The following is a 27,208-nucleotide window of genomic DNA, read 5'->3' on the forward strand; positions in this document are numbered from 1 at the left end:
TCATCAGCAGAGTTCACATGGGGGTCAGGTCCTGCCCCCTGATGCTGCATTCAATGCAATACCTCTTGCATCGAACGGCTCTGTGAAAGCCCCAGACTCAAGGACTAAGCAAAGGAGAAAAAAAAACATATGATAACGTTCTGATATTACTTTCAGCTTGCTCTTTAAGGCATCACGTCTGGAGATAAATGTATCCACCGCAGTGATAGATTTGTCTGATATTTTACCTCATAATTACTGCTAAATACAGTGATACTTAATATATATCGTTTCCTTTGTGCTTTGGAATTAAAAAGCAGTTTAATTTTTCGTTAAATTTTGTCTCATTATGAGGGAAATAATTCTTCAGATGAAAAAATGTCATGCAGTTGTTCCAGTTTCACAAGAGTCCATCTGCATTTGGATGTAAAGAATGAAAAGAAACAGCTAGACAAGCAAGATAAGCAGACGTCCATTTATTGAATGTCATTTAATGTAGAAATGCCATCTGGGTACTTAAATTGGCCACTGTATCAAAATTAAATATCTTCGGAGTCTCGGTAAGACAAAAAAAGTTGTGTGTCAGTCAATATTGCTGGCGTTTTATGACATTTTAAAGGCCAAAAAAATGAATGTACAACCAGGAAATGATTGAGAAATTAATCAGTAATAACAATGATCGTGATTTTAAAACAACATCAGGGCTCATCCTGTTAAAAACAGAAGAAATGAAAGATTATAAAAAAGGAGGTTAAAAGAACAGACACAAAACTGCAACCTCATGAACACAAGTTAGATTTAGATATAGACTTTCAGAGTGTGTTCCAGTATTTTTACACTGAGGAAGAAAAGCAGGAGCATAAGGCGATCAATCCTCAGTCACATCACGTAGATTTGATGGACGGAGAAAATGATCATTATTATTATTTCATTATGTCTCTCCAAACTTTTGTCCATCACACACACCATTACCACTCATCTATATCAGGACATCAAGATATCTGTTTTAGTTTAGGTCACTAACATTTATGCAAAGCAGCATTTTTTCCCTTCTTTTTTCGATCATTTCACCGTGTTTCTCTCCATGCATCCGGCCAATCGGAACGTTTCCTCTGGTTCAGGCCGTAGCATCTGACGGTTTACCTGCTGCGACTGAATCCCGCCTCCGCCTTCGCCCCTCTCCGCCGTCTCAAAGACAAGATACTAAGTGGGACCACTCGTTTCTGTAGCACCATCAACATCTTCAGCGCATTTTTGTGTTTTCCTCCCATCTTTGTTGTGTTATGACCACCGTTAGATCTAATGTAACATATCAGTCCTCCCACCCGACCATTTCCCCTTCATTTTGATTCACCCTCTATCCAGCCTTTGATTGACTTTCAGCCTAACTAAAGTGGATTTTAATGAGAGAATACATTAACTCCCTCTGGTCATGCTAACATAAATCAGGCTTTTCTTGCGGTATCAACTGCTGAGCTCATAACACCATGCTGAGGGAGTGTGAATAACCAAATGAGAGATTGCGGCTTTGGCAAACCGCTGGCAGCTCGGATGCAGCGTTGTGTATCCCCTCCGAGTTTAACACAAGTTCAACAAAATGCTTGTCATCGCACAGGTCAGCTCTCTTATGGATATGCTCCTTTTGTCAGAAGAATCAATTGAATACATATTTCTGCTCCGTCTCTATTGATAATTTCCTCCCATTTGGAATCGATGGGACTCGAATCTTCTTGCTGATGACCTCTGAGCTGTTAGATTCAGTTAGCGGGGCCCGTAGCACCTCCTCACCTTGATTTACGAAACACCGGATGTGACTCCAACGTCACATCTATCTGCTTCTCTTTGTTGGTAATTGCACTCCGCTAAATAGGTTACGCTGAAATATCAATAAATTGCCATCAAATTAATGTCAATACCAAAGCTGTGGATGGTGCTAATTAAAACGCAAAAGGGATGAAAATGAAGTCATGGCATTGCCCTGAATAATTGATAACTCAATTTATGATTTTTATGAAAGAGTGCCGTCTGTCTGCGATTTTGATGAGGCCTTAATTAGATGCATTAATGTGTCTCTCTGTGCCTGTTCTCAAACTCAAAACTCAAACACGATGATGTTTTTCTTTTTTTTTTAACACTCTAAATTACTCTTTTTCAAATAACATTACCTCTAAATATCCACTTAAAACTGCATCGGTCCCACAGAGGTGTTAGGGAGTGATTTTCGTCAAAGGAGGCATTGTTAACTCAGGACCAATCAGATTCTGCTTTTGTTTTGGGTGGGATCAAGGAAGCGTTTAGGTTGTACTGCAGCCGTGTGGAAGAATCTAGAGCTATTGTGTACATGCTCGCCCTGCAGGTTGATGTTTGCACCCACTCTGCTTAAGATTCAGACAAAGAACAGTCAAGTGAGGTCAGGTCACCTGGCGATAAATTGTTAAGCACGAATGAATGTGTAATGTTTATTGACTCAAGCAGATCAGAGTGATCCTGTGTTGAATTTGGACCTCCTCATCTATTAGCCGAGCTCGACCTTTTGAGATAAATGAAGAGCAAGGGAAACAGACAGATGAGGCGATTAGAAGTGGGTCGCAACAAGGAAGCAGGCCCCAGGAAAAAAATGGACGGACTGCTGGCGGATAAATGAGGTGGAGGAGCGTAATGACCGCTGTTTGTTATGATGTACTGAGTCAGGTTCTCTTTGACCAAACAGTCCTTAGCACCTCTGTATTTATAGTGTCACCGGTCAGTCCATCCACAAAGGCAGGCCGATGATATGTGAGCATGTTAGTGCGGTGAGGTGTCTGAGGCTCTGCTCTGGAATGACCCGCTCATCCGTCAGGACCACAAACCGAAGCACGGCGGGGTTATCGGATCACTCGCTGGTTTTTTGCAAACCTAAACCTCTGGAACGTAATCCCAGCAGGAAACCAATATCAGCTCTACTTTGTTCTCTTAATCTAAACTCCTGAGACGAAACTCACTTAGATACTTCTGATAACTCCAAGAGAGAGTATGATACAGTGGGAGTGGGCATTCAACTCGGTTGTCTCCTTGTCTCTTAGGTTCCTCTTAGTCTAATGTTTGGGGGTGTGCTTTGTTTAAGCCAGAGGAGCCAGTTGTGGGATGACATGTTTGGTTTTTCCCAGCAGTTAAAAAGGCCCTCTTTGAGGGGGATGGACTCCAGGCATTTCCCTTGTCATCTGTGGTCTGAATGGGGGTGTCACACTGACTTATGTAAATGGTGTTTAAAGTGTTCACGTGTTTCAGACACAAAAGAGGCGCTCTTGCTGTTCTTATGCACCTTTTTCCCTCCTGCCAGACCAACGCCTGTTGACTAATGAATTCAGAGGAAGCCGAGTTTTGTTTTTTGACACGTAGAAAATCCAGACACTCCTGTTGAAACGCATGCCGGAAGCTGGCCATTGAGGCCGACCAGGGGTCACTTCACCCTCTAATGTCTGAAAGCAGGGAAAATCAAGCAAATAAGCTTACAATGTCAGAACTTCGACGCTCAGTTCGACGTGTAACAGCTTGTTAGTGCATCTCTTGAGGCCACCTGCTGTAGAGTAAAACACCTCTCATGTCTGCAGCATCCCACATAAGAGGAAAAGCAACACTGTGCATTACTTAACTGCTGAACTAATTGACTTAAGACTCTCAAGTTGTGCCATTGTCTTATCATGTTGAAATTTTGACTTTGCAAATTGAAGCGTTGCAGGATTCCCACAGGAAGCTTGCTCTCATTAAATTGTTATGTGAGCAGATGAATGGACTGCAGTGCTCAGCAGCACTGTAGATATATTGATCGAAGTTTCTTGAAGCCTGGCAGGGATGTATTTGATCCACAGAGCTGGAGAATTTATATTCTGATGCGTGTTTGCGTGTACATGTGTTGCCTGTGGAATGAAGAAACAAATTATTGATTAAGGAATTAGTTGCCTGGCTGGAACACTTTTGCTAACAAAATAATCATTTTAAGACATTTTAAAACTAGTAAGGATTTGCTGCTTGTCTGTGTTTGATCTGTGCTTCATTTGATTATAATTTGGTTGATTTGCTTGTGTTCACAGACTTTAGCGACATCGCCCCAGTGGCAGCACAGGACCTCAGCAACATCTTAAAGCAAGGCTACCTGGAAAAGAAACGAAAAGGCATGAACGCATATTTACCATTTTTCTATTTTTCTCCATTTTGTAGAAATTCTGCCTTTCATATTACTCACTTGTAGAACTTTTTAGACCACAGCTTCTTCGGCTCAGAGTGGCAAAAGAGATGGTGTGTCCTGAACAACTCGATATTTTACTACTTTGGGACTGAAAAAGGTTGGTTGATAATGCCAGGATGCGGAAACATTACAGCTACAGAAAGCTGAGTCAGATAACATCGTACCATGTGTCCTCCTTCCTGCAGATAAACAACAGAAGGGCTCGTTTTATATCGGTGACTACAGTGTACAGCTGGTGACCAACCTTAGAAAAGACTCCAAAAAAAGTGCCTGTTTTGAGCTCACTGCTCCTGGACGAAGGGCCTTCCAGGTATGCATGAATACAACATATTACTCAATATGTATATGTGTGACTATATATCTATGAATTCAATTCAAATAACATACTAGATTGTTACATTTCAAAAAAGCAGAAAATTAAACACTTGCATTTAAATAACAGCACATTTTGTGTAGTAAATAGCAAAAAAACAGCACTAAAATTATGAGGAAATACGTTTGAGATGATTTAAAAAGCTTGCCATCTGTACACTGTCACAATTAACAATAAATCGTGCCATATCTGCATAATCGTCATATGAAAACAGCTTGGTTAAACTAACATAAAGGACATTGTTTTCCATCATTTGATTGAGTGGACTGATTTTTAACACTTTTTATTAATGTTGTCTTGTTGTGCCGCTGTAGACACGGTTTATCTACCATGTGCAATTTTTACCCTAAAAAAAGCCTAAAAAGCAAGACATATATTCATTTTGTTGTTGTTCTTTACAATGGTTATGAGTATTTTTAATTATTAGTAGGCTTATTCTGTAATAGTGACAATTAAATTGTTAATTTCATTCTCTGTTTCACAGCAGCTTGGTTACAGCTCTTTTAAAAACATTTGGGTCCTCATCAAAACTCCATATTTTATGTGATTCTCTTGATCAGCACAAACATTTGTTGACATTTATTTAGGAGTCATGTGACTTTTAGTTAATTTTGTAACCACCCTGTGACACTATTATTTAGACATTTTATGTGCATTAACTTCAGCTTAATCTAACTTTCATTTTAACATTACTTAATTGATGCAAATGTTTGAAGTCATTTTTGGATGAAGTGTGACATTCAAATACATAAATATAATAAATTTAAAAAAAACACATTTATCCCTGAAATCTGCAGTATTAGTCAAACTAATTTAAATCTCATTGGAAAACATTTAAATAAACTCTCTAACTGACACATTGACATACACTATCTCTCAGTTTTCAGTATGTCCTGATTAAATATTTAAGAGACAGATTGTTATATTTTATAAAGTTATTTAAAAAAAAGGGGAAAGTTTCTAATCTCTTCTCTCCTTGCAGGATTAATATTTAGGGATTTTATCAAAAGCTGGATGTGTGAATTCAGTACTTAAGATGTGATAGAAATGACTGTGTTATTGATATTTTCCATCCAGTTCACTGCTAATAGCCCTCAAGAAGCCAGAGAATGGGTGGACCAAATCTTGTTTATTCTCAGAGGTGAGCCATTTTGTCTCTTTGCACTTTTTTTCTTGCCACTATTTCACGTGATGTGTTTTGGAAAAGCAAATAAATCTGCTAAACTCTTGTAAAGCCCTGTAAAACATGACTAATAACTACTAATAATGACAGCTACCTATATGAATGAAATAGACTGGAGCCTTTTTGAAAGTAACATAGGTTAACTGGAAGTGACATTTAAAGCTGTGTTAACCTAACGTTCTATTTTTATCAATTTTCCAATGAACTTTTTGTGTTTTCGTGGTGCAGAAAGGTCAAAAGTGCGCGGGAGCTCTTTATCATCTCTGACTCATATAAGAAAGAAAAAAACCCTGATCTATTACTGACTTTACAGCCAACCACAACAGCCCTGAATCTCCTCATTTGACGTGTCACCCAGCATGTCATGTGCACCATCATGTAGCCCCAGTTTTCCTCCACCCTCTCCAACCACTCCTCCCATGACCCTCCTACCGAATTCCAGCTTACAGGAAATTGATTGGTAGATGTTCTGGTTATCCTCCAGCGACATTGATTTCTGCTTGGCTGCTGGTGTACGACAGAGGACCTGATACCCTATGTTGCAGTGGCCAGTCGCTTGCAATGAGACAGCTCCTCCATCTGAGCGAGCACTCGTGCCTCGTCTTCTCTAAAATGGGCTCGGGCCGGGCCACTGGTTTGCGGGAAGTAACAGACACTCTGCAGTTTGTCTTACGTTCTCCGAGCACAGTTTTTCTTCAAAACTCAGTCCTTATCTGTTATCAATCTTTTCCATATTTGACTTTACCTTTAAACAAGACTGATTTTTCTTTTTAAAAATCTATTGGCATGTTTTTTAATTGTGCTCTCATGAGACGGGTATAAAATGCTCAAAATGGCGTCCGGATCTAAATAATTTGATCACCTTAAGACCTAAAAATCTTATAGTAAGCAGTAAATATGAAGAACTCTTGGGTTAGACATGAGAGTGCGACTGATCCAAAAATAAAAGTACGAAGAGTTGCACAATTTAATAACAGACAGATAAGTTAATAACCAAGAATAAGTGCTGAACTTTATCTTTTAAAGGTTTTACAGCTTCTGTCTTTTATATATTGTTGCAGATAATTCTTTATTCTAGATTTAAACTGAACAAAATCATAATTGTGATGGCTGTTTTTCACCTTTTTTAAAAATATTCTGTATTAAAAACAAAGAATCTCCAGGCTCCAGTATTTTCCACTGCCGATTCCTCTTACTTTACACTTTAATGCATGCTTCGGTCTTTTGTGCCACGCTGTGCTAACGCGGCCCATCACAATTTTCTCTCCTTCCCTTATAGATCTAAGCTCCAATGTCATCCCTTTCGATGACGATGAAGACGAGGAAGAGGAAGAGACCTATGATGACATTGAGGAGGTGGGCAGGGTTCGACAGTCGCGGCTGGCCCAGGCCTCCCAGGACAGGCAGCAAGGAGGGGAACAGGACGCAGAGGAGGTCGAGGAAGGGGAGGACGATATCTACGAGGTGCTGCCAGGTACGAGGATGCAGTTACCCCATATGGTACTCAATCAGACAAATACACACTTGCTCTGATGCATGCTAACACCCCGAGGGACCTTTGTAAGAAGAATCTTTGTGATCTTTCCTGGCTGGGAAATTTGTGTTGCCAGGTGCCACCTCGTCATCCCAACACCCCGACTGATTAGTCATTATAAATCAACCAACACTAATAAGCTCGTCATCACTGATGTGGCTGATGCAGAGCCACACAGGACAGGAAGCAGAGAATTCACTTACAGTGACTCCAAATTTGCCCCCTCTGGCCTCCCTCCTTATCTCTCTGAGCAGCTTTGTTGTTGAAATCAGCGAGAGCTGGTAGTTGCAAAATGCTCTGTCATAGAACTCCCAATTAGCCAATGTTGCCAGGCAACAAATAGCCTACAATTCAATCGACTAAGCAGAGTTTTGGCCAGAATTGCCTAGCAACAGCAATTTAGCTGAAAGGAAGTAAAAACTGCATCTCTCAGGGCTTAAAATAGTTCTGGAGCTCTTAATGTCACATCTTTAATAGAAATTAGAGTTTGACTGACGAGACCCCAGAAGAGTGCATGTGAGTTCCTGCTGAGGGGGAGTCAGTACCATGTGTCAGGGCTGCTACAAGATCCCAAGAAGGACAAAAGAGGTGATCCGATCTTCTCAGGGCCGTCGTCCATCACTGTTTCTATTAAATAAGATACATCAAGATTTTGTTTCACTCAGTGAGTACATTACCTTTGCCAAAATCACTGGTGAAAGGGAAATCAGTCTTCAAACTGTCACGCCACCGTTCAAAGCCATCTGGGAAGAGGTACAGACCCTGACCACAGATGGCATATCGAATGACGAGCTCTTTCGTTCACTTTCTCACCCCTTCAGTTATCAATCACTCTGCATCTCTCTATGCTCACTAACAGCTTTACATAGTGATTATAGACTGTTAAATTATTAAATTAGCTCCGTTTTTTCATTGCTAAGTATTGCAAAAGAAGAAGAAAGATGCCTGTATTTGAATCTTTCTACGTGTGATATCGTTCATTCGATAGAAATACCCCCGATAAGAACATTCTCCTCCTGCCTTTGTTAATTTGCACGCCTTTTACTTCTGTTACGGAGCACAAATGTGTTTAAAAAAGAATTTGCAACAGTTCTCACTCATATTTTTTTCCTAAAGCTGCTAACGTTAAATATCTAAAAATATTAAGAATATGTATTTGCATCCTCAACCGCAGCATCAATTCTTAGTTTATGAGACCCCTCGGTTTGGTGGAAGCAGCACGGCTCAGTTGCAGGCAGATTGCAGAGCAACAGTCGTACTGGCTCGACCGCTGATGACTGATTTTATTGACTGAAAAATTAAATCACTTTCATATAGAAACCGTCGGGCCATAGCGGTGGCCCCTCCGCTACGGCAGCTGAAGAGAACTGAACAAATGTTTAGACCCGCTGCAAACGAAATTAAAATATTGTTTTCTCTCTCTCTTCCTGTACTAGCAAGATATGGCGGCTTCACGCTCTTTTCAGGAAAGTCGTAATTATCTGTGTTTGTTTAGAGAGGAGAAAGACAGATCGTGGCTTTCTGCATTCAAATGCAAACTGTACAAACCACCACAAATATGCATGCGGACATACGGTGTGTGTGTGTGTGTTAGTGTGTGTGTGTGTTTCCTGCTCTTCCTGGAAGGAGAGGCGCAGGTTGTGCTGGAAGGTGGATAGTGTTGCTGGGATGTGGCATTGCTGTCAGCCTGCTTCTGCTCAGGATGGATGTGGGAGACGGAGGCAGGCATATCACTGTGTCACCTAACAGACCACCGGGTGCCACGCCCCAAAGTCAATGACACGTCCGCCTCTGCTTCTTTAACTTTTCCTGTAAGGTTTTCAGATGAATGTGATCCTCACCGAGGAGTTCGGTCTGGTTAAAGAAAAATAAGCATCTTGTGTCGTGAGATTCGTCAGTTTTTATTTCAATACTCGCTTGTTCTTGATTTGCAAAGCAAAATAAATTGTTTTCTCATCATTATTTTCTACCAAATATTGGTAATATTAATGACAGATGCATTTGTATCCAACACACGTGTCATTTGTGTCTTTTATCTCTTTATTTTGACCGTTTAGATGAAGAATTTCCGAATCCACCGGAGGAGATAATCGAGAAGAACAACAAACCAGGTCAGATCACAATTTGTCATTTTGGTGAACGCTTCTCTTTTATTTACTGAACGTAACGTTTATCTAAAATGCAAGAAGAGCTTTGTTTTCTGCTTGTATTTGAATTTGTGCTCTGTGTCTCCTTTCAGCTGGGTCATCAGATTATGCTAACTACTACCAGGGTTTATGGGATTGCCAGGCCGATGAGCCAGACGAACTGAGCTTTCAGAGAGGAGATCTCATCTACATCATCAGCAAGGTCAGCATCCTGATCAGCAAAAATAATCTAAGAGCTTATTTAAACTTTTCTCCAAATTCTGTGGTTTTCTGGACCAGCTTCTACCCATTTATTTCTAATGGAAACGCATCCTGGCTGCACCCTTGACTCGTTGATATAATTACAGGAGCAGTTACGGTAATTTCAAATGAGTATAATGAGATGCAGACGTGTAAAATGCGTAATTATTTAAGGCTTAAACAACATCAGCTCCAGTAATCGCCCCTTCCTCATTTATTTTCTGAACATGCTGATATCCCCAACATCTAAATTCCTCCGTTAGGGAACACTTGCATCTCCCCGCAGCAGAGAAGCACCAACAGTGGCATTGTCAATTCCCGGGCCACTAGGGTGAAGTGCCATTCGAGTGCTGCGTAATGGTGCTGCTGTTCATTATGGAGCCTCTATCGCAGGGGTTAATTGAGTAGGCAGCCATGCGAAGCTCTTCCTTTCTGTTTGACATAAACTGCAGGTGAAGCCATCCTGCATCTCAGCCTTTTCTCTCAATCTATTTCCTCGTGCTTTATGGCCATCTTGTAGTTACATGCAGAGTATCTCCCAGTGAGAAGACGCCCTACTGGAAATCAATGGCTTGTAATTTGGGCACTTCTACTCTGCTGTGTACAGGGGCTTGTTCCCAAGACTGTTGCTACTGGTCGATTTCAAATTGAATCATCATGTTCTGTGTTTATCCCAAATTATCTGACGAGAAGAGGCAGGAAGAAGAGAGCTTATTTGTTTGTAATCATCATGTATTAGAGATTAGATTCACCCTCAGAATTTCTTCAGCTTTTAACCCCACTGAACTATGATTATTGATTCGGAGGACTTTCAGTGCAGAAACAACAAAGTTCACACCTTCATTCCCGTTCATACCAACAGCTACAGCACAGGTGAAACATGCTCTTCACAGAAGATGGACTTTTAATTGAGGTTCTGTTGTCAGTGCCAGATTAATGAGAAACCAGCCTTCTCCATCTGTGTGTACTGGTTGATAGGGGAAAATGTCAAAACAGCCACCTCCATTTTTCACATAATGATGACAAAAGCGGCGCAACAGGGAGGGGGGAGGGGGGGGGTGGGGGGCAAAGGGGACCTGAGTCTGTGTGTCAGATCCGACTCTCGCAGCCTCGGCCCGGCTCGGCAGATTACTTTTCACTGTATAGATCAGATTACAGCCTCACTGAAGATCTTAAAAGCAAAGTATGTCCAGGATGGGAGCAAGAGCTGGTTGTTGTATCTCAGAATCTTAATGGCATGGATTACTCTTGTTTTGTCAAGCTGTACGCTGAAAGTCATAACACAGTGACAGAGTATGAGAGCAGTTTTAACTACCTTCTGATGGACTGAAAGTGAGGGTCAGGTTGTAAATTATGTAGAGGTGATGTCAGGACAGCCTCTGAATGTTTGGGTTTCTGTGACGACAAGACTCTTCCCGTGTCCTATTTTGCGTCCTAATAGCATCACATGTCCCTCATGAATGGCATTATTTGGATTATAGCCTGTAATCGGCTATTTATTTTAATGAGCCCTTGGGGAGGACTTCCCTGTGTCTTCTGCGTGCACACGCCGGCCCCACGGCGTTGCTCAGTTTTACGGGGGATTCCTGAGAACCCTGACCTCGATGAGTGAAATACGGGCCCTTGGCTAGAACTCAAGTCTGTCGCTTAGCTGGGGACCCAGACACGCGAAATGGCCGTAATAAAACCAGGGCCCATAAATTCTCTTAGAGGGTGGGAGGCCTAGTTGTCTGTGCTGTTATGTCAACACTGACCATAATTACAAGGTAATAAGGACACGCTCTAAGTGCTAAATCAATGGTGCTAACAAACTGTTATTTTTAAAGCTAGGATGTGATTGACTGCTGAAGTGCAGAATGGGATAGCCACAGGCGTGGTGTCATATGGCTGTGAACTGAGGAGAACATGCCGATTGTATAAAAGGCCCTCATCCATCATTATTGATCTCTCACTTTCTGTAAAGTGGGGGCATTTTTACTGTATTTGTGTTTTTTTTCTCCCTCGTGTGTTGCTGTGTGCGTGCGCATATTTGTGCATCGCTGACAAAGTAAATAAATTAGGAACCTCACAACTCATATGAATCCCATTAGTTCAAGAGAATTAATCTCGTAGTATGGCTGCATCGCTGGTTTCAGCGAAGCTCGGCCCACTGATACATGAGGCAGAAACACACCCTGAAATCCATCTTGTTTTTTTTTATTTTTTGCTCTGGTATTTCCTTTTTCAGAGCATGCATTTTTCTAAGGCACATTATTGCTTACACTAGTATTTTACTGGTGAGCTCAGTTTTCTTTTTTAAATTCTTGAGATGTTTTATGCACATTTCCAGCACCTCAAGTGCACCCCAGCCTGTGGATGCAAAGGGACGTTTAAAACTGGATTTACAATGTGTATCAGATTCATTTATTGCTGGGGCTGAAAGCTATTGTTCCACTTCTCCCTGACATGTGTAATGCCTGTGTACTCTGTCGGCCCTGTCCCACACTAAACCATAAGGTTGTCCCGCATTCTTGCCCTCTAATTTATGTATCCAGAATCAAAAGACATGGGCTCTACAGGTCAGCTGTCACATTCCTGTATTCCCACAGGCACTCATGGAGAACGGCAGGATGGAGTGGGAAGAGATTTATGGCGCAAACCCATCCAGGGTCCTTAAAACTCTGGCAAGAGCTGCTGCCACCGCTCCCTCTTTCTCTCCACCGCCCTGCTCACTTCCCTTCCTCCATCCGCCGTCCAACCAAAAACCAGAGAAAGGGAGTCAGGCCAGCCAATCCGCTGCGTCTCCCAAAGCAGAGCGTCATCTCACTTTTGTCCAAAGTTGCTGCTCGATGGGGACAATGAGAACGTGGACACCACTGACACCTTGTGGTGGTTTTTTCAGCAGAATTCCATATTATGTACGAAAGCTGATGTAGAGCCATGTAGCTTTAGGAGGTGGGATTATTTTTTTTTTAAATCCCCGAAAGATTAAACTTGAAATAAGCATTTTGAAATATTATACTGAGATTCAGTCTTTGCTGCCTGGGACAGTTTTTCTTGAGGACCATTTCGAGCTTTTTTGTTTTTGTTTCTCCAAGTCGGTTTGGCCTGCTGTCCACAGGTCATACCAACTGAAAGCAGCAGAAGAAAAGGAGAAGTGGGCAAACAATCAGATGGGAAAAGTCAAGCCAAAGAGACAAAGAATGGGGATGCCTTTATTCTTTTGTGTGAACCCTGTCCCCCTCTTTTTCTCCTTTTCTCTGTCACACACCAATTTAAAGACCCCTGGCTGCTATTGTGGCCATAGACACCAAGACACTATAGACAGGCAAGACATCCTATTTACCACCCAAAGTAGCAGGGGGTGAGTCTGGGGTTTGGGGTCATGCAGGAGGCAGCGGTCATCCCCCGGTCAACTACAGTAGGTCATTATTCAGCCCAAGCCAATAGCCCAGAACCGCGTCCGAGCAACCCACCCCCAATCCATTCTGCTTAATTATTATAAATGAGGGGCGGCATAAACAGCCATCATTACAGACACTCAGTGGCATACACAAATCCACTTTAAATTGCTATTAAGTTAAGGAGCTATCTGTAATCCCAGGCGTGCATTAGAAAATAGCAAGTAGGTTTTCTTATTATTAAATCTCATCGTCCCTGAGAAATTTTCAAACGTTCTCATGCTCTGTCATGTTTCCAATTCCAAGCCAATTCTCTGATTTAATTAAAAGCCGACTTGGAAAAAATGGACACTAAGTAGCCATTTCAATCTCTGGTTATGCAGAACTATCATCCGTTTTTAGTTTTTTTTTAAGGCTGTTTTGGCACAAAATCCTTAGAATCTCCGCAAAGTATCGTTTTTTATTCCCACAGCTTTCGGCGTGTTATCGCTTGTGAAGCGTACCTGTGTGAAGAGCGAGGAGGGCTCGCTAACCTGATCGCAGTTACAGATCATGGGTTTGCGCCTGCTGGGAGGTGTCTATGTTTCTTTATTAGGCTGACCGGTGATGGAGGAACTGCAGAGAGCTGCAGTGCATCTGATGAGTCTGTGTGGAGGAAAAAAGAAAAAGAAACGCAGGAGAGGACGCAGGCTGCTACAGGAGAGATGGGAAGAGGGGAATGGGAGGAAAATATGGAGGGGGTTGGAAATGTGGAAGGAGGGAGGGAAGGAGGGAGAGATTGTAACAACCAGGCGGTGGGTTCAGCGGCAGGGCAATGAGAGACTTCCTGCGCTCCATCACGCCCAAGGCCTGCCTCAGTCAGCTGGTGGCCGAGGAAAGATGCCTCATGTGTCAGGCTTATTAGCACTCCCCCTAGTTTGTATGCATTTGGGATTCAGCGTGTGTGTGTGTTTGTGTTTCATCTGTGAGCGTGTGTGTGATAGGAAAGAGAGGAAAGGAAGAGGAAACGTGGCTCCCTATCCGCGCCGGATTTCACCCCCGAAAAAGGTGCATTTTTCGGACACAAAGGCAGTTATTAAAGACGTGTTTTTGTTTTGGCGTGACACCACACCTGCTTCACTCATCTTCTTTCGCCGCACCCAAACCAGCCAACCTCACCTTCTCCCCGCTTCAGGCTCGGTTAGCTGTCAATCTGTCCTCCGGCCCGGCAGCGTGAGCGATGGGCCTATCAGAATGCCGCCATTAGCCAGCCCCCTGAGTGGTAAATAAACGATCGCGCCGGTACACTGCAGGTGTTGTCATAGCAACCCACTCTCAGTGCCAGCCCCGCCCACGCTCATTCCAAGCCTTCTCAGCGGAGGAGTCACCGGGAGGTCATCGAGTCAACGCGCCGCAGCCGCCACGACACGGCGCTGTTTGGCCCCCCTTCCAGCCCTGATCTGTGCCGCCCCTCACGCCGCATCCTCCTCCAGAGGACTTTTGTTTTCACACCAAAGCATCTTTTATTTTCGATTGCTACTTTAAAACTCGCTGCAATGAGCCCAAATGTACCCTTTCTTTTCCCCGACCCTGAAATTTCCCAACTTCAGGGTTCAAGAAAGCGCAAAAAACTATCAACATATGTGCAGTTAGCGTAGTTTTTGTCATTTGGATAATTTACTCTCCACGCCTTTTGGAATGTCCCTATTACAGCAGGTGTACTCTGGATGAACCCATTTCAACTATGAGGAAGATGGACTCTGCACGCCTGACAGACTTCCACCGCCATTGGCACCCACTCTGTGATGTAGCAGTTGTATTAAAATGGCGGCGCTGATAATCCAAAAGACCTTTCTCAGGGAGAATTTGAGACCGACTGCACAGATGGGCCGGGGAGATAAATAAAACTCTCTGTCACTACGGTTGGTGGAATAGCGCTGCGACGCCCCCAAGGGAGAGGAGAACTGTTTCGCTCCCTCTCACCGATGCCTCCCCCCCGTCCGTATGTCTCCCCTCTCCTGCTCCTCCGTTCACGTTCTCTCGAATGGGAACCGGCGCCAGCTTTCCACAGCCGGGCTTTTCCCTCTCCTGTCTTATGGAGAACATAAAAAGGCCATTTCGGACTTAACTTGCCCCTTCGTTACGAGCTCAGACACACTGCGAGTTGTCAGAGAGCCAAGCATACTGGAACATCCCAGTCAGAGCTGTCAGTGATGCAGGGAGGGAAAACGATGAGGCCTGCGTGGACAATCTGCTAATATCTGTTTGTGCTGTAAGGACTCTTGAGTCTTGCGGTTTATCACCGTCTAAGCGGTTCATTCATCCTCGCTGTCCAAAAAGCACTCATTAGCCGCAGGCCTCATTCCTCTGGCTGCAGAGGGGTGTCAGGTCTGGCTGATCGGCGAAACCTTTGACACGACGCCTTTCATCATGTCAGAGCATGCGTGTGCTTTTCCAGCTACGAGCAGGGCCGCAAAATGTTCACACGTGTGCGCTGGCACGTCTGTGATATGTTCAAATGTTTGCGTTTCATCTTTTCCTGAGTGCTGAGATGGACTGCTCACGCAGCCATTTTCAATCTGCCAGAGAACACAGGAGAGACGAGAGGCCACGCTCCATCAGGGCGGTAAAATGACGGCCGGCTGCTGCTTCCTCCGCTGCACTTTTACGCCCCTCTGGTCTTTGGCCAAATATCGATCCAGTACGGATCTAAGTGGAGCCCAACTGCTGTGATCAGGTGATCATGTGGTGCTCAATAGGACTCAAGTTCACAAAACCGATTGAATCAAAGACTCTTATCTCAGTCTTTCATGAAAGCACTACAATAGCTTTAGAAAAACGGTAAAAATGCGTAAAGCTTCGTATTCACGTGAAGGATTTTATTCTCTAAATATCTTAATTATCCAATCAATCAGTCAAGTTTAGTTAATTCTTGCAACAATCAACTGCTGCTTGAAATAAGTAAAAATTAATTTACATGCTTTTTAAATGATATCACTAAAATAGAACCAAAATAGTTCAATCCAACAGGAAGCTTCTGATTAATGTTATTTAATAATTCTATCTTCAAATAACAAAACTCCTTTCTTATCTATTTCTATGTTTCTTTCTTTCAGAAAGTCAAAAACATTTTTTAAAAACCTTCATATGAACTATTCGTACATTAAAATCCTTGTTTTTATTATATTTTATTTTTTAACCGACAGAAATTAAATGTGTCCTTTTTGTTTTTGTTTTACCTCTGAGGTACAATTAGAATTAAATGCTTCTTTAAAATTGTTAAAAATGTTGATTATATTTTTCCACCCGAGGAAAAAAACAAACCCTAAAGGTGTTCAGTATTTATGGGGAACTTACCCGTTCACTACGAGTCATTTTTATAAAAACGTCTGTGTTTTTTTGTCTTTTCGGTCACAAGAACAGAAGTCTGGACTTAATTAGTCGGAGGGAAAGAGGCCAGCTGTGCTGATGGCTTTCGAGCGGTTAAAATAAGCCGTATTATTTTAGACACTCACCGTCTTGATGGCCTTGTTTACCGTTTTCCACATTTTTTAATGAAAACCCTCGAGGCTAATGAGCCCAAATGTCTATTAGAATATTGTGAATGACTGTTTGCCGGATAGCATCAAAGCTCTCCTGGATGTTCTCTGCTAAAACGGACTCGTTCAGCACAAAGAACATTTTTTTACCTCAAAGTTTTACAATTTTTTGTAGCCGACGAAAACGACTGGGGCCACACACGGTGTAGCTGCAGTTCAACTCATGCAGGGGATTGTTGTTGTGGGATAAATAGCGCTCTCAAATAAAAATAAAAATGCAATATTGTCGCTTTATCCCGTTTTCTTTACTTGTTCTCGGCCCTCTGAGTGACTTATGTGCTTTGATTCTGGGTCCAGGAGTACAACATTCATGGCTGGTGGGTTGGCGAGGTGAACGACACCGTGGGCATCGTCCCCAAAGACTTCCTGCAACCTGCCTACATCCTCTGAGCTCCAACAGGTACTGAAGCAGTCTCTTATCATGAGCATTATGGACCATTACTGTGGCCTAATACACAGAAACGTTCCCCCTGGTACTCATCCAGATTGCCACTGAGGTATATTCAGTCGTTGTCCTGCCATTTATGGCATCTGCTGGCTGGAAGAAGTACTGCGTAAAGCAGTCTGAGCGGTGCACTGGGTAAGAATAAATATATGCAACAAAACCCTGATTACAGCGTCAGTTGTCCTATTTAAGAAAATGATTCCCTAATACTGTTAGAAAGGCACAGCTTAAAATGAACTTTGAATTATTAATGCACATTTCTGATAGTGTTTTTTCCCTCTACAGGGCCGACACGCCGCCGCCGACACATCCACCCATAATTTCACCAGCAGACGTCGGCTAATCTTTTACCATTTTTCCACTGACAAGCTGCAGCAGAAGTTATTCCTGTACACTTTAAACAATCTGTAAATCCTACAGCTGATCAGCAAACTAGAGCCGAAACAGTTAATTTTATCACTGATAAATTCAGTTTAACCGTTTATGTCGTTTTGATCTGTTCTGAGATCTGTTTAATTGACTAAAAATGATATATTCATGAGCAAATAACTGACATATGTGACATTCAGGTGACCAAGAATGGGCTGATATATTTATAAATTCACCGGTTAGAATTAAGTGCCCTAAAAAAAAGAAAGAATCATTTACATGTAAAATATTTAAAACGACACACTATCTTAGGCAGGATTTTCTAAATTAACAAAGAAATGTTTCATCTGCTTGTCTTTTTCCTGTTTTAACCTTGTTTATTATCAAACTAAATACATTTTCAGTCACTAGGTGGCAGAATTGCTTCAATATCTGACGGTCGTGGGTTGTTCTGTTAACATTAAATCAATAAAATATGAGACAATGCGGAAGAAAAACAGTTTAATTGAAATTATATAGTCTGCATATGCACACGTGGATTAATTCACTCATGATGTTCACATTACCCTTGTACATCCACATGCTAAAACAGAGGTCTAATTTCCTTTTCACATTCTTTACAAAGGAAAAACAGAAAACATAATCATAGTCATAATCTCCGGGTCCCTTTTTAAATACAGCAAAATCAATTAGAAATACAAGAAGCTGCAGTACAACATTGCACGTTTTCAACTGGTTGAACTCGAGGCTCACACATTCTGGGAAAAGAAACAATGTTTTATGCTAATTTGAACTGAATATAGAAATCATTGTTATAAAAAAAATCACAGCACCCCAAAGCATAGTGTTTGTAAACCAACGTGTGGTTTGTTCGTTAAATAACGAAGAAAGAAAAGGTGATAATATTGATTGCACATGGTTTCCTATGTGAACAACTTTCCCTCTCTGATCCTGTGTATTAATATCTGGTGAACACTGCTGCCCTGCATGTGCAAAGAGGTCAAATTACATGTAAATTTAGCCTCAGTTCCAATATTTGACAGATTTCATAAGCCCTCATACACTTCTGATCTCTACTCAAAGCTTCCCAGTTTGTGTCGGGGCGTTACAACAGCAGCAAATCACATAAACAGACGTGGGTGATACAACAGGGGGTGTTTGTCCAGAATGAGGCCTAAACTGGTGGTTCTTTTCTTAATTCTTGTACTGAACACATTTGGATTTATTCATGTGATTCACATACTGAACATCTGCCAACATGCACACCAACAATTCCCTCCTAAAATGATAAAGTTCTTCCAAATTCAGCTGAAATTAAGTGAAAACCTTCCAAAGTTGCATTATTGTAAGTAATTAGGCCTTCCACTGTTTCCAAAGTTTAAAAGACGGGAAACTGGCTTTAAACCGATTGTACATCTGTAAGAAAATCACCAGATTTTTCTACTGAATAGATTATTCTATAGTTAAGTGTTTAAATGTCATATCACCCAGCCAAATAACAGCCATAAGAAAAAGATCCAGTTAAATCTGAGAGCTTTAGCTCACCATACTTTGCCTTTCTGTGAACTTGAGCACCCCCTCCTGGTCAGAAAAGAATTAGGACGAGAGGAAACACGGCAAATATGAGCCATTTGAGACAGTTTGAGTTTGATAATGAATGTTCTGCTCTTAAAGTAGTAACATATCTCTGTTCTTGCTTGACCGGACCATAATGGGCCACATTGTGAAGATGATAAATAACAAATTGGGAATTTTTTTGTAACAGAACACAAATCCTTTTATGCATCTTGCTGATGTGCAAGTGGCTTAATGTGTCTTTGGCAGAGGACAACACTCAAGAGTCACTGTTCTGCCTCAGTGAGGGTTCAACAGCCCTGATGAGGGAAATTTAGGTTTGGGTGCAGTTCACCAGTTTCTTTAATGCACCTCCACCCCCTGAGTGTCCTCTGAGCCGTCCAAAGACAGTGAGGACAGGGCCTCCTGCTCTTTACATTTACTGCTAGCTAATCCTGGCACACAGCTGGTCTCTAAGATTCTGAAGTCACTACTTTCAGTCAAATCTCCATCAGCTACGGTCGGGTTAACGTCTGGAGATTTGCTCAGACTACCAATGCGTTGAAGGTCCTCATCATCGGTGGCAGAAACGTCTCCGTTTTCCGCGAGGCAGCCGTTGACGTGCAGGTCCAGAACGCTCCCGTTGGAGGCCCCCACCTCTGACCACCGCGTGACGTCATCGGCTAATGTTCTCACACAGTCGTCCTCGGCCTGGATCGAGTCCTCTTCGTCCTCTGACTCCTCGCAAAGGCTTTCGTCCTCGCTGCATTTGATGATGCTCCCGTTGGAGGACGGCAGCGAGTGGCTGTCCCCGTCGCTCTCATCTTTGCTCCCAACCGATTCCAACTCCCGTTCAAATTCCTCTCTGTGCATTTCTTGGACCGAGTCATCGTCATCAGTGTTCACCTCTGCCACACCGAGAGTCTCATCGTGGAGAGTCTCATCATTTAGAGTCTCATCGTGTAGAGTTTCATCATGGAGAGTCTCATCATTGATCTCCACTTTGATGCCTGATTCGTCACAGTTTTTGTTGACATCTGCAACATGATTTTCCAAGCAGGCGTCTTCCAGAACATCCTCCTCCTCCTCCTCCTCCTCCTCCTCACATCCACCTTTGCTTTCTATAACTTGCTCATCACTGATATCGTCCTTAAAACCTAAAATAGTTTCAGAATTCACACATCTCTCAGGCTTAGAATTGACTGACATTTCTATATTTTCCTCTTCCGGATGAGCAACAGCCTTTTCTTCCGTATTTATAGTAATAACGCTCTGTTTCTCCAACACGCAGTTTTCCTCAGAAGCCGCGCCCATGGGCGAGTGCACCTGCACCGGTGTCTGTATCAGGCAGCTCCTCTGCTGGCTCTGTTCTGGAGGGCCGAGGCTCTCCGCGTCATCCAGGATCTCACCCACATAAAAAGTGGTCGCTTTGGGGCCGCAGTCTTCAACAATAGCTTCCAGATGGTCACTTTTCTGGGAGATCCTTATCGAGGACCTCTCCTTGTGTGGCATTTCATCCGAGTCCTGCTCACTGAGCCTCAGTATATCTTCCAGAGGGTCAGAGTCCTCACACGAGAGAAGCTCAGGGCTGAAGGCCTCGTTGGATTGTTGGGAAGGTTGGTGAGGAGCTGGACTGTGGGGTGTTAAAAGAGAAAACATTTGCTTTATATCACGTGAAAAAGGAGCGGAATCCACCTCCAAAGACCTCTGATGTACTCTAAGATACAGATTCGATTTTGTTTATTCCCAGGCGTGTCGTTTCCAACTCCAAATCAATTAGTTTAAGACGGCGTTGAGTTGTTTTTTAAATACAACTTCAAATTTAAAGAGAATTTCCATCTATTTGTCGTTTACGAATAGTTCAGAATACAATACAACAAACATTCATATCATAGCATATAATTAAAGGGTTATTTCTCCATCTCCAGCTGTAATGTCAGCGGTACAGATGCCACCTTCTTACCTTTCCATGGACTCATAAGAAATAGTCAAACTTGGCTCCTTGATGGAATCCTCCTCCTGAGCCTGAGCCAGCCCCCGATTGGACGAGGCGTACGTGAGGATGGCGTCGGTCACGGAGTACGGAGTGAGGCCCTGAACGCAGTCCAGGATGTGACCGACCGGCAGCTGGGTCTGCAGGAAGAGGTGGAGCTGACTGTCCGACAGACACACCGTCATGTGCAGCACTCTGTCACAGCAGAAAACACACAAGACACGTTTGTTTTCTCACAAGCCGTTCAGATTACACAACAGACACATTAAATCGGATCATATGGTTTATTTCGATAAACAAGGACTGACTTGTCTAAAAAGACCTGAAGTCCCTTCCTTCGTTTCTCCAGAAAGTCCTCATTGCTGAAGGAGAAAAGCGACTTTCCTGGGAGATCTGGGACTGGACTGGAAAGATAAAACAAGCAACAAAGCCTCATTTTCCATGTTAGGGTACATCTGTATGATATAAGCCATTACAATTACATATAGAGCAGCAGACAATGCAATCATGTCAGAGACCTAGTTACACATCCAATAGGCTTGAAGCCGCACTCGCATTCATTTTGACTCGTGTTTAAGTCCTGCAGATTTGTCTCATTTCAGCTCAGTTTTGATAAATATTTAATTCTGTAGCTGCCAACGTGTTTACGTGCTTTTAACTGCAGGTCTAACATGCCTTAAACTACATATTAATAAGAACCCATGGGCTAACTTATTTACAAACTGTTCTAATCTACTCGTTAATCCCCCCCTTTTTAAATATTGCCGACTCTTTAAATGTTGTGAAACCGTCTCTGTTCTTTATCGCTGCTTTCATCTCTGCAAACACTACAACAGGACCAGCTGACTTACACCAAGCCTGTGTTCTTCTGCATCTTCTTCTTGAGCCACACAAACTCACTGTAGCGCCGTCGCACGCAGGACGTCTTGGCTGTGAAGGCTTTACTGTTGGTCTGAGAATTTAAAAAAAGAAGAAGAAGGCGTTTAAAAAGCTGAATCATGCAGAACTGATTAGGAAGACTCTGTAAAACCACGATAGAACAACACTGGTGACATTTAACGTTTAATTCTTATTATCGATCGATCTAATGACCAAAAATCACGAGCCACTCCTCATTTCTTTACACATCGCCATGAAAATGTAAAACGGGTGCAGCACTTTAATGAAACATTCAAAGATTAATGTAAAAACTGAGTTTGTACAATTCTAACGAGCTTTAAAGTCAGTATCTGCTCTGAGCTCCTTTCTCCTCCAACTCAGCCTGAACCCTCTCAGACGAGCTTTCTGTCCTTTCTTTAAGGAGTCTTCTTCAGGAATAGTTCTCCAGGCTTCTTGAAGGACATCCCAAAGCTCTTCTTTGGATGTGGGCTGCCTTTTGTTCCGTTCTCTGCCAACATGATCCCACACTGCTTCAGTAATGTTGAGCACCGGGCTCTGGGGAGGATTCATCCCTCCATCAGACCTGCTGCCACTGATTTTCAGCCCACTTCTTGTGTCCTTTGGCACAGCTCAGCCTTTTCTCCCTGTTTCCCTTCCTTAAGAACGGCTTCCTGACAGCCACCCTTCCATGGAGCCCATTTCTGATGAGGCTTGGGCCAACAGCAGATGGATCAGCTGACGGTCCAGATGCATCTCTCAGCTCCTGTGTCAGGTCTTTGCTGGAGTTTTTCCTCTTTCTTAAGGACATCACTTTCAGATCCTGTTCATCTGCTGTAGATAGTTCTTTAGGCCTGACACTTCTTCTTCTGTCCTCTACTTGTCCAGTTTCCTCAAATGTTTTAAGGACACATTGCACACCATGCTGAGATATGCCAAGTTTTCAGCTAACAGCTCTTTGGGAATCACCTTGTTGCTGCAGAAATCCTGTTTTCTGTCTGTCAGACTGTGTTATCTTTGCTGTTTTTCACAGATGAAACTAAAGAAATGGGAACAAATGATGTGTCTCTGTGACAGGCTGCTGGGAACAAAGTGCCTAAAGATCCAGTTTAAAATGGCTTCTTTGCTAAGTTGTCTGTTATGTGTGGACACAACACTGGTTCATCCCTTGAGTTAGGAGCCTTTTTTTTATGCCTGAATGATTCATGGGTCACAGTTAAGTGGTATAACAAACTAAACACACTCCTCTGAAAATGGTCAGGTACAAGAACTGCACTGAAAATTAGTGAAAAAGAATCTGATGTCCAAAGAAAAACTTCGAAAGATCTTCAGAAAGCCTGGAGAACTATTGCTGAAGACCACTTTAAATTACAAGAACGTCTGGCTGTTTGGAAGCTAAACATAAAGAAATGAGGGATGGGTCAGGAATTTTCAGGGCACCAACAACACTCATCGTGCTGCACATTCCAGCCCCCTAAACTGTGCCTGAGCTGATGGCAGAACAGAAGCGTTATCCCACATCAGATTTGTTCCAGTAACGTGTGACACAGTCCGCTGATGTTTGCATCACAAGCTACCCCCTGACAGGCCTTAATCAGTTCAGGTTCAAGCCATGTCAATTAAAGTCATGTTTTTAAAGCAGAAAATTAAGCCCTCAGGGGCATTTATTTGTAATAGAAAATAAATCAAATGTATTTATAATCAGTTAGTTAACCTGGAAAAGATATATTTAGAATTTCCAATATACATTTCAAATATATTTCAATATTTGTCATTTTTAAAGCAAAAATGACAAATATTTGCTGCACATTTCTCACTTGATTTCAGAATCTGTTGCTTTCTTTTTGGTCAGATATGACAATAACCTAATTATATCTTGATTTCTGGACTGTTGGTTGAACAAAAAAAAACCAAACATCAAAAAATCAGAAGAGAAAATCTACTTTTTCCAGATCAGACACACAGGACATGTTTGAACACACAAAGTGATGTAAGATCATGTGAGGTCACATGATTATAGTCAATTTCATGAGTCAACACCCCCACAACACATCCGTCTCGGCACGGAGGCTTGGTGCTGACAAAGCACTACTCAACACAGACCAACGCCTTGAAAACGCCATCAACTCCTGTCCAAAGAAAATGAGAGAAATCCATCGGCTCCTGTTCGCTCTGACATGAAGAATCTGCTTTAAAGAGACCTTTAGATTTCTGTAAAATAAACTCGCACGGTGGAATTAAACCTCTAGGAATTCTTATCTGGCAAGAACAACTTTCTAGGCATCAAGTTTCTTCCCCTGAAGATAAACAGACGTATGTGTATAACACGCTTCACGGGCCATTTAGTGTGCATTTCAGGATTTCAACGTGTCTGCCATCTGCATTTATCCCATTTTAAGTGATAAAGATTACAGCAACAGTTATACTCATTCCTCCTTAGCCCAAGGTGTCTTCAAATAATTTTAGCTGAAATATTTTCTGTGCCATCACATCAATGACGGGGCCATTTCTAAGTGAGGCGTTAGGGTCATTTTCTATCTCTAATAAAATAGCGAGACCACAGCTCTGATCACAAGTGACCTAATTTACTGTGATTTTACTGTTAAATACTCACATGTAGGAATATCTTATAGTCGACGTATGAATTCCAAGAGCCCTCGCTCTGAATGCGGGGATCTTGGACTCGCACTGCAACAAACTCCTGAAAGACACAAACGAAGACGAGATTTTAACAAGAAACCACCATGATGCTGTTATGTCCGTTTTTGCAGAACTGTTTATAAACAAAGAGATTAAAATCTAGGAACAACACGTCCCTATACAGTTAAGTATGGTTCCTCTAATTCTTTAAACATTTCAAAACGCCAGAGGGTGGGTATAGTTTTTCGCATCCAAGTGGAAGATCACTTTAAAAAGGGAGAGTGGAAAGTGACTCACATCTTCTTCGTTATTCCTGATCATCCTCCCGACAACCGCACTGCAAAAAGAGAAGCGATCAATTAATGATTCAATAAGCGATTGTTTCTTCTGTGCCTCTGATGATGAATCATCCCCCAAAAAAGAAGCTGACCAGCTTAACTTAGTCACTCTTACTGGTATCTTTCTTAAACAGTCACAATCTTCTTATAGAATAACAAGCGGTTACCTCTTTTGGGCTGACAGCTTTTTGTTCAGGCTGCTCACTGCTTTGTAAAATTCTCCTATAAGCAGATTATGCAGCTGGTTTTTAATGTGTGTTTAGCTATAAATGATCATTTGTTTGACTCTTTCTTTTATCATTCTTTGAAACAACAATAAATACTGTTTAGTTTAATGTTATGAAGATAGAGAAAACAATTACATCCTCACACCTTGAACCAAAACACTGGGACTTTAACGCTTTAACACTTTAACACTACCGGACAAACAAACGGGTTTAAGGCATTAAGCGTGTATCGCAGACACAGACTTACCAGTATTACCCGAATCTCAGGGACTCCAAGTCTCATTTGACTTTTAAATTCATTTAAGACACGCAAATCTGGCTGAATATGTCCTGATCGACCATCGGTACAACTGTTGTAGACAGTAGCAATTATCTGCTATGATATGTTCCTTAGTCCAAATGTTTCTGTTCATAATTCTTCATTTTCTGTACACACGTTTCCTTATTTTATTTGCATAACTGTGCATGCTGTTAGTGTACTATTGAGAAACATTTGGTGGTTGAACACCAGAAGTGTTTGTGTCAGAACACAAACTAAACAGACCGTTGCAGTTCTAGTTTCCTGGTTTATTTATATAAAAGAGGCAGTGCTACGATGTTAGTTTAAATGGTGGCTTAAATTTCCACTTCCTTGGTATAGGAGGCGTTTAAAGAGAGTGAAAGTAATATAAAAACATAACAATGGGAATTGCAAAGAGGTGAGTATCAGTGAAATCCTCAAAATGAAAAGTCAGATAACAGGTTTGGACTTCTTAAGTGGAAGAAAGCACAAAAAAACAAGACTAAAAGTAAATACAAAGCTGACTTTTTAGGTGTTGCTGACACATTTATTTTCATTCAATGTTGTAAAAAAATAAAAACGACACCCAAAATAATTTATCACCAGTTTCCTATGTTACTGATAACAACAACAGGCCAAACTCACTATGTTTAAAAACTGTTTAAAAATATAACCGATCAAACTATGTTATTGAATGGGGAGGATTTTTTTTTTTTAGAGTTTAGTGCATTTTTTTAACTGCCAGCAATACAAAATAAAAATAAAAAACACATATAACGTGGTTAATAAGAGATTTGTGCTAAAAACAAATGACTTAGTCGGGGCTAGTTCACGTTAGTCGCCCAATGTTTAAACTTGTAAACAAAATGGCTAAAGGAAACATTAGCTAAGAGCTAATCTCAGCTAACTGCTACTTACTTTCATTAAGTGAACGCTGGCTTCTGATTTAGCTCCCAGACGACTGCTGTTAAGGATCTCCTGCTTGTTGTTATTCCAGTTTTAGAAGAGCACAAAATCCTCAAATGCGAGTCCGGAGAGCAGCTATCAGGGAGAAGTCCTATCCCCATTTTGCAAGTCACAAACAGAAAACGTCGCGACGTCGTGATACGTAAGAGAAGGGGGCGGGGCGTAGAGCGGGTGTCGTGCTATATTCGACGGCCCCTGAGAACTCGGAATTTTTAAACTGTTCAGGATGAAACTAAACTAAAACGCCTAAAGAATTCGCGTTTCCTTTGTGGGGTAACTCAGGTAAGATTTCTCAAACTCAACTTTCTCACGAGCGCTTGCTATTATTAGAAAACAAGAAAGCAAACCCAGTGTCAAGTATGACTTTTCTCCTTTTGTGCCTCGAACACACGTCTAATACAATTTATTGTATTTCCGAAGTACATCGAATGCACCATAGAAATACGATGACAGTTTGTTTACAGTTATTTACAGGGGCGTGGCTACGGGGGGGCTGGGGGGGGGGGGGGGGGGGGGGGGGGCCCTGAGAAGTGCCCTGTCCATCCAAAGAAAACTGTCCAGAAAAAAGGCCACAATTTATTATCTCTGTTTGTGTCTTGTATTGATAGAATAAATGCAGGTGGTGATTTAAAAAAAGCATATATCTGCAAAGTTTATAGCTTTATTTTTTTGTTATCGTGCCCCCCCCACCCCCCCCCCACCCCCCCCCCCCCCCCCCACCACACCCCCCCCCCCCCCACCGTAACCTTAACACCTTGCTGCAAAAAAAAAGGCGATTTTCACATTTTCGGATGTTTTTGTTGTATATAATGATCTGAAATGTAGACTTAATGAAGGTAATAAAAGCTGGAGTTGGCTGGATGTCTTGCCCCAAAGTATCT

The 27,208-nt window shown here is 42.1% G+C and overlaps 2 protein-coding genes across 3 annotated transcripts in view; one reads left to right on the forward strand and one right to left on the reverse strand.

The window, feature by feature from the left end:
* The window catches only part of skap1 (src kinase associated phosphoprotein 1), a 28,087-nt gene extending 9,671 nt beyond the window's left edge, over nt 1-18,416 (forward strand). The window contains exons 5-14 of one of the 2 annotated variants that reach the window (XR_012768512.1): nt 4,050-4,130; nt 4,218-4,301; nt 4,390-4,514; nt 5,655-5,718; nt 7,040-7,234; nt 9,352-9,405; nt 9,534-9,643; nt 16,937-17,039; nt 17,125-17,219; nt 17,370-18,416. Coding sequence is in view for 1 of the 2 variants with exons in the window: in XM_075456814.1 (XP_075312929.1) it covers nt 4,050-4,130; nt 4,218-4,301; nt 4,390-4,514; nt 5,655-5,718; nt 7,040-7,234; nt 9,352-9,405; nt 9,534-9,643; nt 16,937-17,029 (806 nt within the window). In the remaining variant the exon portion in view is untranslated. The remainder of the gene's footprint in view (nt 1-4,049; nt 4,131-4,217; nt 4,302-4,389; nt 4,515-5,654; nt 5,719-7,039; nt 7,235-9,351; nt 9,406-9,533; nt 9,644-16,936; nt 17,040-17,124; nt 17,220-17,369) is intronic. The other variant, XM_075456814.1, reaches the window with a different exon arrangement.
* Nucleotides 17,849-26,464, reverse strand: snx11 (sorting nexin 11). The gene is made up of 7 exons (XM_075456813.1): nt 26,280-26,464; nt 24,814-24,853; nt 24,491-24,577; nt 21,852-21,952; nt 21,309-21,404; nt 20,971-21,195; nt 17,849-20,640 (listed from the first exon to the last, which is right to left on the reverse strand). Exons 2-7 carry the CDS (start codon nt 24,835-24,837, stop codon nt 19,371-19,373), a joined length of 1,803 nt encoding a protein of 600 aa, XP_075312928.1. The 5' UTR covers nt 24,838-24,853; nt 26,280-26,464; the 3' UTR covers nt 17,849-19,370.
* Between the last annotated feature and the right edge of the window lie 744 nt (nt 26,465-27,208).

The sequence above is a fragment of the Odontesthes bonariensis genome, chromosome 23, assembly GCF_027942865.1.
Source record: "Odontesthes bonariensis isolate fOdoBon6 chromosome 23, fOdoBon6.hap1, whole genome shotgun sequence".
NCBI classification, from domain to species: Eukaryota; Metazoa; Chordata; class Actinopteri; order Atheriniformes; family Atherinopsidae; genus Odontesthes; species Odontesthes bonariensis.

Excerpts from the sequence above, each read along its gene's own strand:
- snx11 (XM_075456813.1), bottom strand. The coding sequence starts at position 24,837 with ATGATCAGGAATAACGAAGAAGAT. Across the intron at positions 21,405-21,851 it reads CAGAAGAACACAGGCTTGGT|TCCAGTCCCAGATCTCCCAG; the intron begins GTAAGTCAGCTG and ends TTATCTTTCCAG. Across the intron at positions 21,196-21,308 it reads CTTCAGGTCTTTTTAGACAA|AGTGCTGCACATGACGGTGT; the intron begins GTCAGTCCTTGT and ends CTGCTGTGACAG.